The 16,175-nt window shown below is 42.8% G+C and overlaps 1 protein-coding gene across 2 annotated transcripts in view; it reads left to right on the forward strand.

The window, feature by feature from the left end:
• TMEM154 (transmembrane protein 154) overlaps window positions 1-7,213 on the forward strand; it is a 29,886-nt gene extending 22,673 nt beyond the window's left edge. For both annotated transcript variants that reach the window (XM_083631401.1, XM_083631400.1), the window contains exons 4-6: window positions 246-331; window positions 3,237-3,294; window positions 6,468-7,213. In XM_083631401.1, coding sequence (XP_083487527.1) covers window positions 246-331; window positions 3,237-3,294; window positions 6,468-6,483 — 160 coding nt within the window. In that variant the 3' untranslated portion in view covers window positions 6,484-7,213. The remainder of the gene's footprint in view (window positions 1-245; window positions 332-3,236; window positions 3,295-6,467) is intronic.
• Window positions 7,214-16,175: the final 8,962 nt, after the last annotated feature.

Consider the following 16,175-nt stretch of genomic DNA (forward strand, 5'->3'; position numbering starts at 1 on the left):
CCCCCATATTGCGACAATGGGATCTATTGGACTACTAGTTTATTGCATTAGCTTTATTCCAGATTTAGTAACATTTATTGATTCAACAGCTCACACAATGATGCTCTTTTCTAAATTAAGCACGCTGGCAGCTAAATACTTAAATACAGCCTAACACATGGATTGATTCTAAAATGGTATTAAAAATATCTGTCTAACAATTCTAAACTGCATGGTCCAAAATATGTTTTTGTTTTCTTACTCAGTCCTATTTTTGAAGAAGACACACCCTCTGTAATGGAAATAGAGATGGAAGAGCTTGATAAATGGATGAGCAGCTTAAAACGAAATAGTATGTATTGATCCCATTCTACTCTTGGAACTTTTTCTTTTCTAACAAGCCCATCTCTTCCCACCGTCTTTGCCTAAGTTCTCTAAAATGCATTTAAGTCTATAATCTGAAATACTAAAATAATAGCAGAAGATAATTGCTCTTTAAATATTGAGGGGATTGAAAAATAGATGTGTGTCCCTTTAAGGTGATGTAGTTTTTATTTCAAAGCCTAAATATTTGTAGCCATTTCAATATAGCAAGTGGCTTCTTTGAGAGTGGTGTGTGTTTTAGTATTAAGGAGTGTTTTTTGGCATTAATTTGCGATATGCTTCACCACTATTGACTCATGGCTCCTAGCACTTTTTATTCACTGCCGTCTCCAGGATCATCTTACAGGCGTGTTGCTATGACCACATCGTTTCCTCCTTGCAGTCTTTTTAGGTTTGCTATCTACTCCTCCATTACCTGGAATGAAATCATTGTTTTCTCCACAAGCAGATGGCTAGTTGTGATTATTGTCCAATCTGGAAGAGAGCTGGGCATATCCAATTATTCTTAAACCTATGTCTCCTGGCTTCTTATTCCAATCTGCATGCTTGTTTGCCTCAAACACTGTATATTAAATCAAGCTTCTTGGCACAGGGAATGTGGTATCAATATCTTATTCCAAGAGGTTCGCAAAACATAGCTGCTGGGGAAAAGAAAGACATAAAAACCAGAGAAAGGGCTGAAATACATGTAGGCACCAAGGTTCCCAGACCACAGAAAGTGCCATAAAGTCACTGCGGTCTAGTGGATAGAATAGTACAAGTGGAAACTTGGGCCCAAGGTTGCTTCCAGATGACCTGTTTATTCAGCATTCGTCCTGATTGGTTTCCACAATGTTTGCGGGAAGGTTATACAATGTCAACTGCTTATTGAACATTCATCCTGAGTTGCTTGCAGGGAGATTGTATGACATCTCATCAAGCAGTTGCTATCCCACAGTTTCCACTGCATTTTCCTCTTACTTTCCAATGATAAAAGTCTGTTTTTTCCTGGGGTGGGGGAGTGGGTTTATTCTGCAAGAGCTCCCCTTTAATTGTACAGCCTGAATTTGCTGACATGCCACTGAATTCCACCTGGAAAGAGTGACAGTATGGAAGCACCCTAAGTTCCTGCTCAAAAAGGACGCACTAGGTGATCACGGTCAAATTGCTCCCTCAGAGCCTCAATACCCTGATAAGAGAGGATCGTCTCACCAAGCTGCTGAAAAGACCTTGCATACCTAGAGCCTGGTTCAAAGACTTGCAAAAGGGGGGGGGGGACTGTGCATAATGGCACAGATATTGAGTATGGCAAGACACCTGCATCCACATCAGAACCTCCTCCCCTTTCACTCTATGCCTGTTACTTGACATTACAGGGACCTCTTCTACACTCATATGGCTTTGGTAATCTACATAGGATAGTAGCTATTCCCTTGAGATCTGATCTCCATAGATTATTAGATGTGCTCTTTGTGCAATAGGATCCGATGTGCACCTTTACAAGGTAAAGGAGTGGATTGGAATACCTCAAGGCTATTATGATTGCTATTGTTGTTAACGTAAAGTGAGTGATTTGCTCACTGTTCGGACTGGCGAAACCCTATGTCCTACAGACATTTGTATGGGTCACAGCTTGACTTGATGTATGAATCACTAATAATTTCTGTAAGCATGTATATCATTTTTGTGCGTAGCTGTTAGCGAAAAGTAGTGATATGAATCCTCCCCGCCCACCAAAAAAACCTGTTCTGTTGGGTTTTCCCCAAATTCTTTTGAGGTTATTGGGGGGGGGGGAATTATTAACCCCCTCAAAAAATCCTTCACATAGCCTAAGACTACTATTTTTTCCAAATCATGCTTCTTGAAGAAAGGACTGTAGAGTAAAGTCCCATACAACTAAACACAGATGCCTTATGTCCAACTTGTAAGGCCTCCAGGTAAGCAAATTGATAGGCATTCCTTGTCTGCTGATCAAATGACTTTGGGAAAGCATTACATATCCATAATATGTAGATAAGGGGCCTACCCAGTGGGCCTTCAGATGTTGCTGGACTTCAGCTCCCACCATCACTCACTGTTGGCCATGCTGGCTGGGGCTGATGGGAGCTGTAGTCCAACATCTGGAGAACCACAGCTTAGCAACCCCTTCTCTGGTCTATACCTTTACAAATTTGTGCAATGCTATGGAAATACTACCAACTAACAGCAACATTGGAGTGAAGAGCCCTGGTGCTTTTATCTCCAGCACCAGATAGGAGAAGTTTATTGGCGTGAACATGGCCATCCTCCTTAGACTAGGCACCAATGCTTAGTTCACATTTAATTTGGCATCAGTGGGTTTGGCGCTCTGTCCTTTGCCTGACGCAGGAAGCTGCGGTGAGCCTGACATTACGGTACCTGGCAGAAGACACAGAGCCTGCCTTTAAAAGTGAAGCCCTGACCTTGCTAGGGGTCTTCAAAGTGGGCATGCGGCATTGATTTGCCACTACTCAATGGGTGCTACCCAGCAACAGCATGAAAAGGACAACAGCACACAAACTCACCAGCTGGAGTAATCCAGCAGAACAACAGACATGACATAAACAATTGTATGTTGGGCAATTTATTATTATCCCTCTTATTTTTAGCTTGTGACAAAGGCAAGGTGCTAGAGATGGGTGCTCTGTGCATATATATATATGTATGTATAAAATAAATAAAACAAAGGTTACTATGGCTTCTGACTTATCCACAAGGGTTTTAAATGGGCTAATGGCTGGAGACATAATAATAAAAATAAAAAATGATGTCCAGGTCCTGGAGGAGTCTACAGTCCAGTCATTGCTATTCAAATTGAACAGACGTTCACAAAATTCCCCAGGCTAATAGTTTCACTGTCTCCAATCTTTTCTTAGCTGAATGTGAATATTTGCCTTCCGTGAAAGAAGAAAAAGACTGCAATGCCAGCCCAAGGTACTTGCGATTCTTCAATTACACTTCTGAAAGGGACACTGTCAGCTTCAATAGATCCAAAATTGAACAATGGTCTCTTCTTCTTTGCAGATGACCCTGAAATCTATTTTGCTTATCAACATTACTCTGTTGTTTGAGGCACAGGATAGATTTGCTAGCCCACCACTGAGAGATGGGGTTTTATTAGTCTCGTTGGTGAGATGGATGCGGAACTTCATTTTGTGAACTGTCCGCTGCTAATTCAATATATCTTTTTTGGAAGGGATTATTCCTTAGATGGGAGTTGTGTTTCTGTCCAGCTCACTGGTTCTAAACATGCTGAGTGGCTAGTATAATAAGAAAATTCAACGATGTAGCTGATATATGTGTTGAAGATACAAAGACATTTTGTGGTTGCATTTTAAACAGACGATTAGCCACTGTTCTAGTAATTAGGTAAAGGTAAAGGGACCCCTGACCATTAGGTCCAGTCGTGACCGACTCTGGGGTTGTGGCGCTCATCTTGCTTTATTGGCCGAGGGAGCCGGTGTACAGCTTCTGGGTCAGCATGACTAAGCTGCTTCTGGCGAACCAGAGCAGTGCATGGAAATGCTGTTTACCTTCCCACCGGAGCGGTACCTACTTATCTACTTGCACTGACATGCTTTCGAACTGCTAGGTTGGCAGGAGAAGGGACTGAGCAATGGGAGCTCACCCCATCACGGGGATTCAAACCACCGACCTTCTGATCGGCAAGCCCTAGGCTCTGTGGTTTAACCCACAGTGCCACCCGCGTCCCGTTCTAGTAATTGTGAACTACAAAAAAAGAAAAAGAAAATTAACACAATGAATGCACTTTCCAAAGCACTCCCCCCCCCCCCCAGTTTCTTCTTGAATATACCCTAGAATTTGCCTTTTGGTTGCCCCTTTGCCTCTCACAAGCCACAAACATTAAGGGGAAGGGCTATAGTTCAGTGGGATAACATCTGCTTCCCATGCAGAAGTCCCTGGTTCATTCCCCAGCATTTTCAGGTAGGGCTGGGAGCATATTCTGTCTGAAACCCTAGAAAGCGTTTCTACTCAATGTAAAACAATACTGAGCTAGAGAGACTAGTGTTCTGACTCAGGTTCCTATGCTTTCAATGTTTGTTCTTAGGGTGGCTGAAAATATCTATGTTTGGGGGGCGGGTGGTGGGGAGAAGGGCAATATTTGAAATCACCCTCCTTTGCTGCATTTCCAAGATGCTGGAATAAAACGTTGAATGGTCCCTCTTAAAAACCGTCTGTGTAAATCAGTGGTGAGCAAACTTCAGGCTTGAGGGATCTCCTTTCTTTTGACAGGAACCACTGAGGTCCACCAACCAGAGCCAGTGCAAAATAGCAGCAGGGGACAGAGCCCGATTCAAATAGTGTTTTGTGGGAGGAGGCACAGCAATTGCCTACCGCACCTTATAAACATCTTGAGATACTACAGATTAGGGATTCTAAACAGAAACCTCTAAAGCTAGTTTGTGGGGCTGCACTAAGCCATGGTCAAAGGAAACCAATAAATGCTAATATTTTACAGGTGAGGAACATAGAAAGGGGGTTACTTGAAGATTTTACTTGCTATTGTTAGACCACTGGAAGTCAGAAAGCTTTTTACTGTGACTCACACAGAGATCTGCCAGTAGATCCTAATCTACTCTTCGCCCATCCCTTCTGTAAATAAAAGAGCAGCATGGATTTCTGGGAGGGAGGGGAGGAGAAAGAATCACTGGGACCACTAGGTGGCTCTGCTTTATTATGAATCATGGCAATAGTGTACGCTTGTGTCCTTTATGATATGCTACTTGAAATTAGATATGTTTTGCTAAGGTAAAAGGCATAGAGAGCTTCAGGTGACAACGAACACCCCTGAGAGAATTAAAGCGTGAGATGCGAGAACAAAGGTGTCTAATCAAGTGCCCTGAGGACACTTCTGTGGACATTTCCTCCAGGGTAATTTGCTGCAGTTCAGTGTAAGCAGTCAGCAGATTTTCTTCACTCAGATAGGCTGGATTGTAGCAACCAATCAGTAAGATTGAGGAAGTGGGGATCTGCCAGCAAAGGTTCTCAAACCATTACAGTTGCATCCAATTGATTCTGCGGTGGGAATGAATATTTGGATTTTTCTGGTTTGTGGGACCTACTTTTGCATTTTACAAGAATGTGCCCCCCTCCAAGGTTATCTAGATGCAGAATAATGACTCAGGGAAGCAAAGTTGGGGGCAACATGGCGGTTCATAAGTGTGACTTGTGATGGAAACCGTTTGACCCCCCCATCTTGCTGTGTGCACCAGGCTGGAATGCCCCTCCTTATCTTCTTGTTATCACCACTCACCCCAACGGGTGAGTGAGGCATCCCAGGCCTGCAGGCCAATTGCCTGGGAGTGGTGGCACCAAAGAAGCTGTTACAGACAGTGAAATCATGAGGACCAAAAAGGCAGAAAGGGACCTGTGGTATAAAGAAAGCAAGGAACGGTAGATAAAGTACAGGAAGGAAGCTGGCAGGAGAAGATCATCAGTCACTCAGCACATGAAATCAAAGACTTTGCAGGCAATAGATTCTTGAAGGAAATCCCATGCTAATTACATTGCACCACAGATCCACAGAGATTGTGAGTTTTGAGCTGGCCCATAATCAATCTTGGTTTCTTCTGGTTATCGGCAAGGGAAGAGATCAGAGATTGGCAACAACCTCACAACAGATCAGGATATGGGGGGTTTCTTTCATTGTGCCAACGTGTGTTGCATTGAGAGTGTGTAAACATTTGAATTTCAGTTCAGTCTTAACCTAATCATAACACTTTTGCAGAAAATTAACAGCCTTTTAATTCTGCACAATACTAGGTTCTGTGTAACTCAGACATTTGAATGCTTGATGCTAGTCCAATAGTAGCACGTGCTCTTTCTCATTCTATACACACCGTGTGGCAATGGAACAATCTAGGTCAGGGGTTTAATAGTTTAAAAATAAAAATGTGAAGGGCAGGGGGCCTAGGGGGGCCAGGAGGATATATGAAGGCACCCTTGGGTGTCACACTGGGGGCCCCAGGTCTAAGCAAGAACTGACCACATTTTTTTTAAAAAGAACTAATTGTGTGTGTTAGGAAAGTACAATGTTCAAATGTGGAAACACCTGCTAATTATTTTATTAAACAATGTTTGCACAGTGACTGCGAATCTTGAAATCAAGAAGGCATTATATGGATTGAAGGAAGAAACAGCAAACCTTACAATTCCTGAGATCTGGGTGATCTGGATTTGAGTTTCCTTCATCTGAAACAGTCAAGGATGCTAATGCATTTGTCCTTTCCTGCTGCTTCTGTTCCTCATCATGATGACATCACTTCTGCAAAGCAAAGGTCCTGGGGAAAAAATTCTGCTGTGAAATTCAGAAGGAATAGGAAGAGTACAATCCTCTTTCAGACATTTCCCAGAGCAATTCATTCCCGCCCCCCTTGATCAATCACGTTATGGTATTATTTTGTAAGGTTGCCCATTACACTAATGTTTTTTTATGTACAAAGGACACTGTGTCCTTGGTTCTGAATTTCTTTGCTCCTGTGTGTTTAAATCACAGTTCTGAAATACAATCCAAGGAACTGGCATTTAATTTTCTTTCTGGTAATGATGGTGATACTTCACACAGATTTGAACAGATGAGGGCAACAGAAACGGGCAATCATTCTATAAACGAATGTAGCATGGACATCATTTCAAACAACCAGGAGCTGTCGGAGGATTTGGGACAAGGAAATACTGCAAGATTTGAAAAGCTTGTATTGTGTCAATATGGATGCTGTCATTATATAGTTGAGTCACTAGATGGTGCTGGACTGGTATCTGAAGTGAGCCAGGAGTTTCCTGTTACTGTTCTTTTTAAAGAGATATAATAAAGTTCTTTTCTAGCTTCCTAGTATGCCCTCTAAGTCTTCCTTGACAGTGTTCTACTTTTGGTTTCATGGAGCCCAAACTTCTCTTGTAAATCTTAGGAGCAGGTTTATCCACCTTGTAATTACCTCCAATGGTGCTTCCCAGTCCTTCGGAGAAAGATAGTCTCTTGTCTTTACTTTCTTGAAAGCTGTTTTAAATTGTTTTTATTATTATTTTTAAGGCTGTAACCTAGCCTGGGACCTTAATAATGCTTCAATGGTGGGATATTTCCTCTGAATGCTACTTGCTTAGAAGAAATGTAGAGGATTGAACATAACTTAGGACATGCCAGAGGACAGGGGAGAAAGGTGGTGTCAAGATACCTGGGGTGAATCATTTTTACCTTTCCAAATGCCTTCTTCTCCTCCCTAGCTGACAGGAGTGGTAACTTAGCCCCACAACTGTGGGTGCCATGCAGCGTGCACGGCCCTGGCACTGAAATGTGTGGGCACCTGGCCCCTTCATGGGGAATATTGTGGGTGCTTGGGCACCCAGGGCCCCAGGGTGTTGGCACCTATGCTAGCTGACATAGCATTCCTTTACCTTGAGTTTGGAAAAAGGACCCCTTGCCTTCCTCATGCTGGGTTGTCATTGTGATTCTGTAGTAGCTGAGGGTTGCTTTTACAACAGAGAACTTCAGATGACTACCTGCGCATCTCTGTCTGGGTGGCAAGAAAAGAGAAGGACCTGATTTTGAAAAGCTTCCTTAGCTTGGAATCTATTGCCAGGTGACAACACACTAAGAGTTCCTTGATTTTATTATTGTTGTTGTTGTTATTGTTATTGTTATTATTATATCTTGCCCTTGGTCATTCTTGATCCCAAGGTGGGTTGCAAAGGTATTGAAAACAACACATATTGTTCGTAATCATACACAAGAGGAATGGATAAAACCAATGGTCAATGGAATTCCATAAAGCCGACAAATTCCTTGCGTTGTTCCATAAAAACTCCACCCTGAAAAGCTTAGGAAGTTAAATAAGTTTTGAACAAGTGCCAAAAGGATAACAGAGTAGTAGCCAGCTGAACTTCTGGAGTGAGGGCATTTCATGTTAAGTGGCCTGTTACTGAGAGAGACTCTTTTTTAAAAAAAAAAAGATTGGCCACCTGGCATGTTTTAAAACTTCTTTGCTTTCGTTTGCTAATTTGCCCCATGTTTTTAAAGTTCAGCATCTATTTATATTTTTTCCATTCATGTGCAAATAAGTGTAGACCTTTTTTGCTAACTTGGCAGTCCTACACAGAGATGTGATATGCCAGTGTTACCACTGAAACGATACCTTTTCAGGCTCTAAATAAGTCACTACTGATGTGGGCAAAGGTTGCTCCACTTTTTTCATATCGCATAGAATCATAGAGTGGAAGGGACTCTCGAGGGTCATCTACTCCAACCTCCTGCAATGCAAGAATATGCAGCTGCCCCATACAGGGATTGAACCTGCAGCCTTGGCGTTGTCAGCACCTTGCTCTAACCAACTGCACTATCCAGCTATCCATTCAACAAGCTATGCTTCCTGCCACTTGCCGCTAATATTCATGTAGATCGTGTATCCTGAGAATGTGTGTCTTGAGTATCCCATCATTATGGTTACTGCTTAATTTTTAAATGATCAAGTGCTGGTTGGAATTAGGAAGGTATTTGTTCACAGAATGAGCCAACAAAAATATATCTGCTATTATGCCGTATGCAAGTATTTTCCTACTAGCACAGCACATTTGAGGATGAAGGCACAGAGAACATTAAATGATTAGTGATGCAGATTCCAAAAACCTTACAAGCATGAAGCATCAGAATATCATTTCTGTATCTGTAATAATTAGTGAGAAGGCTTGCCAGTTTAGCATAATGTGTCAGTGACTGGGTTTTTTTTGTAACATTAATTCTGATTATTTGAATTTCTGTTAGCGTCAGGGAATTCATGGACTTATTAAAAGTTTTGGAGTTTCCAGCAAATATTTATGGCTTTGGGGGATGATCAGGATTATAATTTCTAAAAGTAATTATTAGCATAAAACATTATGTTAGAACTGTAGACTCTATGTTCTGTTTACAAGAAATACCACTTCTTCTTTTTTTAAAAAAAAAATAATAATTCTGGATATCAGATTGGATCAATGTACATTTTGATAAGAGCAATTTACCTGTCCCATAAAATTAAGGAAACATATTATTCACACAAAAACCCACCCCATGTAATAATAGCAAACTGAGTATATGAATAATAATAAAAAAATCATCTCTCCAAAATGTGTAGCTATAGAGGTTTAACTCATAGGGGTACATTATTAAATGAAAAATGCAACCCCCCCCAAAAAAAGTGTGTTGTTGAAATATAGGGATACTAGCTCAGCATATTTGTTCTGTAAATAATGGCTTTATTTAAGTGAATAATCTCTCTAATTTCCCTTACAGTGCATCTGTAGAGAGGATGAATTTGTTTTTCAGTGTTTGAAGATTCACAACCCAGAATACCTGCCTACAGATTTGAGGGCAATGCAAAAAAAAAAAAAAAAAGCTAGCAAAAAATGTTATATGGTGTTGAAAATATTAATAATCTATGGAAAATATATTATTTACTTTTCTCCTTTTTTTTACACAGCATAAAATGTTCTGCATACGTCATGAAATTTGTTGCAAAAGTATATTCCAGAAGAGTATTTCTAAGCTTATATAATAATAATATATCCTCCTCCTTCTTTGGCGATCACTTGTAGCCGAGTAAGGTTGTCTTCCATAAACACGGTTTTAACAATGAGTACGTAAGTGACTATGGAGGCCAATTCTAGACCCACACGTCCTTCCACGGTGGGGACATTGGTTTCCGGGTGGGAGTTAATCACAGTGTGGATTTGCCAAGCATGCCTTCTTAGCACGTTTCTCCCTTGCGTCCTGAGTTCAAGTGTCTTCAAAGCCCATGACACCTTTGGTAAAGGCTTTTCTCCAATTGGAGCGCTCGCAGGCAACTGTTTCCCAATTGCTGGTGTGTATACTACATTTTTTAAAAATTGCCTTGAGACAGTCTTTAAACCTCTTTTGTTGACCACCAGCATTACGCTTTCCATTTTATATCCTATGCATTTTGGAATAAAGTGTTAAAATCTTGTAATATTGTCTTTACTTTTGGAATGGCTTTTTACCTTTCTACTGTTGCTTGTGTGTGCCACTTATGTTGGCATACAGAAACTGCAGCCTGTGGATCAAATATGGCCTTGCCGGGGCCGTATTCTCCCCAAACCACCCCACCCCACAACTGACATCGTATCTGACACAGCTGCAACAAGAGGAAGCGTTCAAGTTTGCTGCAATGGTTCCTTGGCAAGTGAGGTTTGCAGCCAGCACCAATCAGCAAGCCCCATAGTTATTGAATGAAAGCAACCAATCGCTGCCCAAAGTGGGGCTTGCTATCACGGATCCCCTTTGAGCGGGGATTGGTTACAGTCAATCAATCCCGGCAGGTCTTGCTGTCAGCACCAATCAGCTGAATGGAGTTTATTGCAAGCCTTGAAGGAAAATGCTTTCTTTGCCTTTGCAGTATGTTATGGAATCAAATTGTACAGGGGAAAGAAAGACAGGTTTGCAGCTGCTGCTAGTCAGCAGGAAATGCTTCCTTTGCCCATGTGGTCTGAAATCAAACTGTGTAGGCATAGGAAATGGGGCTTTCAACCTCTGCTGATCAGCAGCAGCAGCTGCAAGCTCTTTTCCCTTGCCTTTATGTCGTATGACACACAGGCAGGGAGCCCCACACTTCCGTCAAAGCAGTGGGAGTTGATGGACCTCAGGAGTCAGGTGGGCAGATTCAATTCCTCACCCCAGCACTTTCAGGTTCACATCTTGTTGCTCTCTTGGTCTATGGGAATTAAGGAACTGTAGCTGAGGCCTTTCTTCTTCGTGTGCCTCCTTTGCATAAGCTCTGGAGGGTGGCAACATGAGAATGGGCCTTTTCTGCCGTGACTCTCCCCAGGAAGGTTTGCCTGGTGCCTTTATTATACAGTGGTACCTCGGGTACAGATGCTTCAGGTTACATACGCTTCAGGTTACAGACTCCGCTAACCCAGAAATAGTACCTCGGGTTAAGAACTTTGCTTCAAGATGAGAACAGAAATCGTGCCGCGGCAGTGTGGCAGCAGCAGGAGGCCCCATTAGCTAAAGTGGTGCTTCAGGTTAAGAACAGTTTCAGGTTAAGAACGGACCTCTGGAACGAATTAAGTACTTAACCCGAGGTACGACTGTACAGTCATACCTCATGTTACGTTTGCTTCATGTTACGTTTTTTTCAGGTTGCGTCCCACGGCAACCCGGAAGTACCGGAAAGGGTTACTTCCGGGTTTTGCCGCTCGCGCATGCGCAGACATGTAAAATGCACACTCTGATGCACAGAGGCGGTGAATCACAACCCGCGTGTGTGCAGGCGCACCGCTGCGCGTTGCGTTCCTTTCATGTTGCGAACAGGCCTCCGGAACGGATCCCGTTCACAATCAGAGGTGCCACTGTACAGTCAAACCTTGGTTTCGGCATGTTTGGCTGCCGAATGTTTCAGAAGCCGAACGCCGAAAACCTGGAAGTGAATGCTTCAGTTTTCTAATGTGCCTTGGAAGTCGAACGGCTTATGAGGCGAGTTTTTCACACACCCTCCCCATTGAACTTGCTGACAGCCCTTTGATCCTCGGTTTTTGAATGTTTCGGAAGTCGAACGGACTTCCGGAATGGATTACGTTCGACAACAGAGGTTCCACTGTATACTTTTAGATGCCAGGTGAAAACATTCCTCTTCAGCCAGGCCTCTAACTGATTACGTAATATTCTATGGCTTTTTAAATGTATTTGTGGGAGGGGGGGTGTTGTTTTGTTGTTTTTGTTTCAACTATTTATTTGTGCTTTGGCTTGTATTTTTACCTTGTGAACTGTCTTGTGATGAATGGTGGTATAGAAATCTAATAAGTAAATAGCTCACAAAACTTGTCTGTGTGAGCTGTGGAGTGATGGTCATGGAAAACTCCTGCCAGCCAGAAGAGACAACACTAGACTAGGTGGAACTGCTATAAGGCAGTTTCAAGTGCTCCTTCTACTCTGGCCCCATCAGAGCTGGCCCTTCCCTCAGATAGAGCAAAGTAGCTAATGTTGGGTGCCATGAAAGTGCAGCAAACAGCTAGTTATTTAATTTCATTGCATGTTTTTTAAGCTCCCAGGCAGTAAAGCTTGTGAGATTTTCTGTATCTGGCACCAAAACAACTTGGCCCAAAGTGGGTATTAGGCAACGTGACTGGGAGTGCTGTTTGGCCCACCATGGGTCCCATAGTAGGGAGCCTCGACCAATCTACACACAGCGGGTTTATTTGGTTGTGGGTTTTTTTGCTTAAATGAAGTTGTGGGAGGAGCAAACTGTGAATTTTACTCCCACAATATTTCCACTATGCCTTTAAAGCACATTCAATGCACATTTCCTCCCCCCCCCCCACGAATTTGGGTCACTGTAGTATGTTAAGGCTGTTGGGAATTATAGCTCTGAGATGAGTAAACTACAGTTCCCAAGATTCTTTGTGCAGGGATATGCTATAAATGTGCTTTCAATTTCTAGTATTCATGCAGCTGTTATCAGCCTGGCACAATGAGGAGAATAGGGACGTGGGTGGTGCTGTGGTCTAAACCACTAAGCCTCTTGGGCTTGCCGATCGGAAGGCTGGCGGTTCAAATCCCCGTGACAGAGTGAGCTCCCATTGCACTGTCCCAGCTCCTGCCAACCTAGCAGTTCGAAAGCACACCAGTGCAAGTAGATAAATAGGTACTGCTGTGGCGAGAAGTTAAACGGCGTTTCCGTGCGCTCTGGTTTCGGTCATGGTGTTCTGTTGCGCCAGAAGTGGTTCAGTCCTGCTGGCCACATGACATGGAAAGCTGTCTGTGGACAAATGCCAGCTCCTTTGGCCTGAAAGTGAGATGAGCGTTGCAACCCCACAGTTGCCTTTGACTGGACTTAACCGTCCAGGGGCCCTTTACCTTTTTTTACCTTTAGTGGGAAGAATGCAAGACCTGGATCACACAGATTTAGTTTAAAAATTGCAGCCAGGAAGCTCCCTTGGTGACCCTTCAGCAAGTGCTATCTTTCAATTAAAACTCATCGTTTGGTTGTATGGCACAATCCCATTTAGGATGCCTCGAGCTCTTTGGAGGAAGGGAACATACAAATGTGGCAAATAAATATATTAAGAGGACAGGGAAAATCAGGTGTATCTTTCACTGAAATGTTGAGGAGAGGAGAAATGCACGAGTTGTCTGTGACATCCACTGATCTGCTGCATTTTATTTAAGGGATGACAGTTCAACCGCACCTTTAATTATTTTACTCCAAAAAGAATAAAAATTGTGTGCAACATCTGCTGCAGCATAAAGGCAGCCTGCTTGACTGCCATCTGGAAGTGTTTGTAGCAACCATATTAACTGTAGCATATGTGATTTATTTATTTTTTTCTATTTACATCTCACTTCTGAAAGAAACGGATTTATTTAAATTGAGTTATTTTTTAGTACAGTGGTACCTCGGGTTAAGTACTTAATGCGTTCCGGAGGTCCGTTCTTAACCCAAAACTGTTCTTAACCTGAAGCACCACTTTAGCTAATGGGGCCTCCTGCTGCCACTGCACCGCCGGAGCACGGTTTCTGTTCTCATCCTGAAGCAAAATTCTTAACCTGAAGCACTATTTCTGGGTTAGCAGAGTCTGTAACCTGAAGCCTATGTAACCTGAAGCATATGTAACCTGAGGTACCACTGTACTCTAATCATATAAAAAGGCAATATAGACACATCTCTGTCTCAATAGAAAATGCACTATGCAATACCGTAGGAGAAACTATGGAAGTCAAAGTTAAAAATATTTACAAATATATTTGTTTTTATTGCTGGGAGACGCTCTTTTGTTAGGTCTGATTGATTACTGCTAGGGATAATGCCTGAATAAACAAACAATATAGTGGAATGGCAATTCCACTTCCCAGCCTTTGGAAAGTGACAGCCTTCTAAACTAAAGGCAGGGGCTGAGAAACAGAAGGCAGTTTTGCACTTTAAATTTGACAAGTAAGAGACAGGAAGAGGAAGCCAGCAGTTGATGGAAGGTCAACCTTCAACAGTGCATGTTCTCCCTCTCAAAATCTGAGGCAAGTTAGCAGAAGTGCTGTGTACTAGAGGAGTACCTGTTTGCTTCCGACATGTGTTGATTATATATTTGCATATAAAAAAGAACCCTGTTTATGCATTACTCATATTACAGGCATAAGTATGTAGCATGATGAGCACTCTCAATATTTCATCCTTTTGTTATGGTCACTGCATTTATGCTGTGTACACAAGTTTTGAATGAACAGGACATTCAAAGAAAACTAAATTTAGCAGTACTACCACTGCACTACTATTAGTGCTAAGGGCTTTCGGATAAAAAAAGAGATGACTTTCAGTCTAGCATGAACTTCTCTACCTTTCATTCAGAAATTAAGGGCAGCTTTCTTTAGCAAACATCACTTTCCTCAGTGGCTGTGTCTGGGGTTTTGTTCCTTTAGAGTCTTAAAAGTAGAGGCCAACTGAAAAGGGCCTCTGAAAGGCATCTAAATGAGCTTTTTGTTTCAGTGTGATGAAATGTAAAATGTTAGCTAATGTGCCATATTGCTAAAAAGCTTGACATTAAGCACTGCACATCTAAACAGAAAGATTTCTGTAGATACATTGCAGGCATAAGAAGCAGAAAAGTCTGCATTAAATCTTAGAAGAAACAAAACAGAGTGATGTGTTTTGCGAAGCATTTAAATTCAGTCTAAAACATAACATATCAAAAGGTCACTTACTGTAAGCGGAAGATGGTGCAATCAATAGCTGATTAATTTTCTCGGAAACCTAAAAAACTGTGTGGTGATGGGGGAAGAAAAATCTTGCTAAAGTCAAATGTAAATGAGAAGCTTATGCTTGCAAAGGGGAAAAAAAAAGATTTAACTGCATCTTTCATTAGATGGGGCTCACCCAGGACCTGAAACTGACTAGCCGCAAGGCAATTTGGGCAGATAGATGATGCTTTTGAAGAGGCAAGCTTGCAGATTCAGCCTGAGTGGCTGCCAAGTGAAATTGACAAGAGGCTTCTCCAGATGTTACTTTGAGGCTAGTTACTTCCAGCTCTTCTTCCTTTCGCCCTCTCTTTGCAAAATGAGCTCTAACGCATATCTCATTCAAAAAAACCCACAAAAAAACACAGAACAGGCAAGGAGAGAGCAGCCTGGTGATCTTACCCTCTCTCCTCACAGCAAGGCGATCCTTGTTACAGCAAGATTGCTTGTTGCCATCCTGGCTGCAAGCCTTGAATGAACCCTCCAATATTTAAGCTGTGGCAGGAGAATGTGTTGAACACGACTCCTGTTTCAGAGATCAGTAAGGGCACTCACTTCACTGCAAGGTTCAAAAAGGAAAGGCAGCCCTGCTAGTCCATAAGAAATAACTTTAGAATAAGCCATTGCATACCTTCAAAGTGTCCCGATTTACCAGGGACAGTCCCGGAATTACAAAAGGCACTGATGGAGGAAGGGGGGTGCGGTGGGTGCGGTCCGCCCTGGGTGTCATCCCTGAGGGGTGTGACATTGCTGCGGGCTAGCCCTGCTCCTGGGTGCACAGTATGTGCGCCACTCCGGGTGCCAGAGCAGCTAACTCTGTCTCTGCTTCTGTGATGTCCCTATTTTGTCTGCCAGTGCTGCTGCTGCTGAGCTAAGGGAGGAAGATGACCCAGGACTTGTCCTGAGTGACGGCAGCTGTGAGGGAGCATCCCATGGCCTCTTCATGACCGCCACTACCAGCCTCCATCCTTTGGTAACTTGTAGCAGTTCCTGGAGTGTGGGTGAGGAGGAAAATAAGCTGCTGGTGCCCAGACCCACGTGATGTGCTGGCTCTGAGGGGCAGGCAGAGGGCAGGGCTACCCTG

The sequence above is a fragment of the Podarcis filfolensis genome, assembly GCF_964270895.1.
Source record: "Podarcis filfolensis genome assembly, chromosome: 9".
NCBI classification, from domain to species: Eukaryota; Metazoa; Chordata; class Lepidosauria; order Squamata; family Lacertidae; genus Podarcis; species Podarcis filfolensis.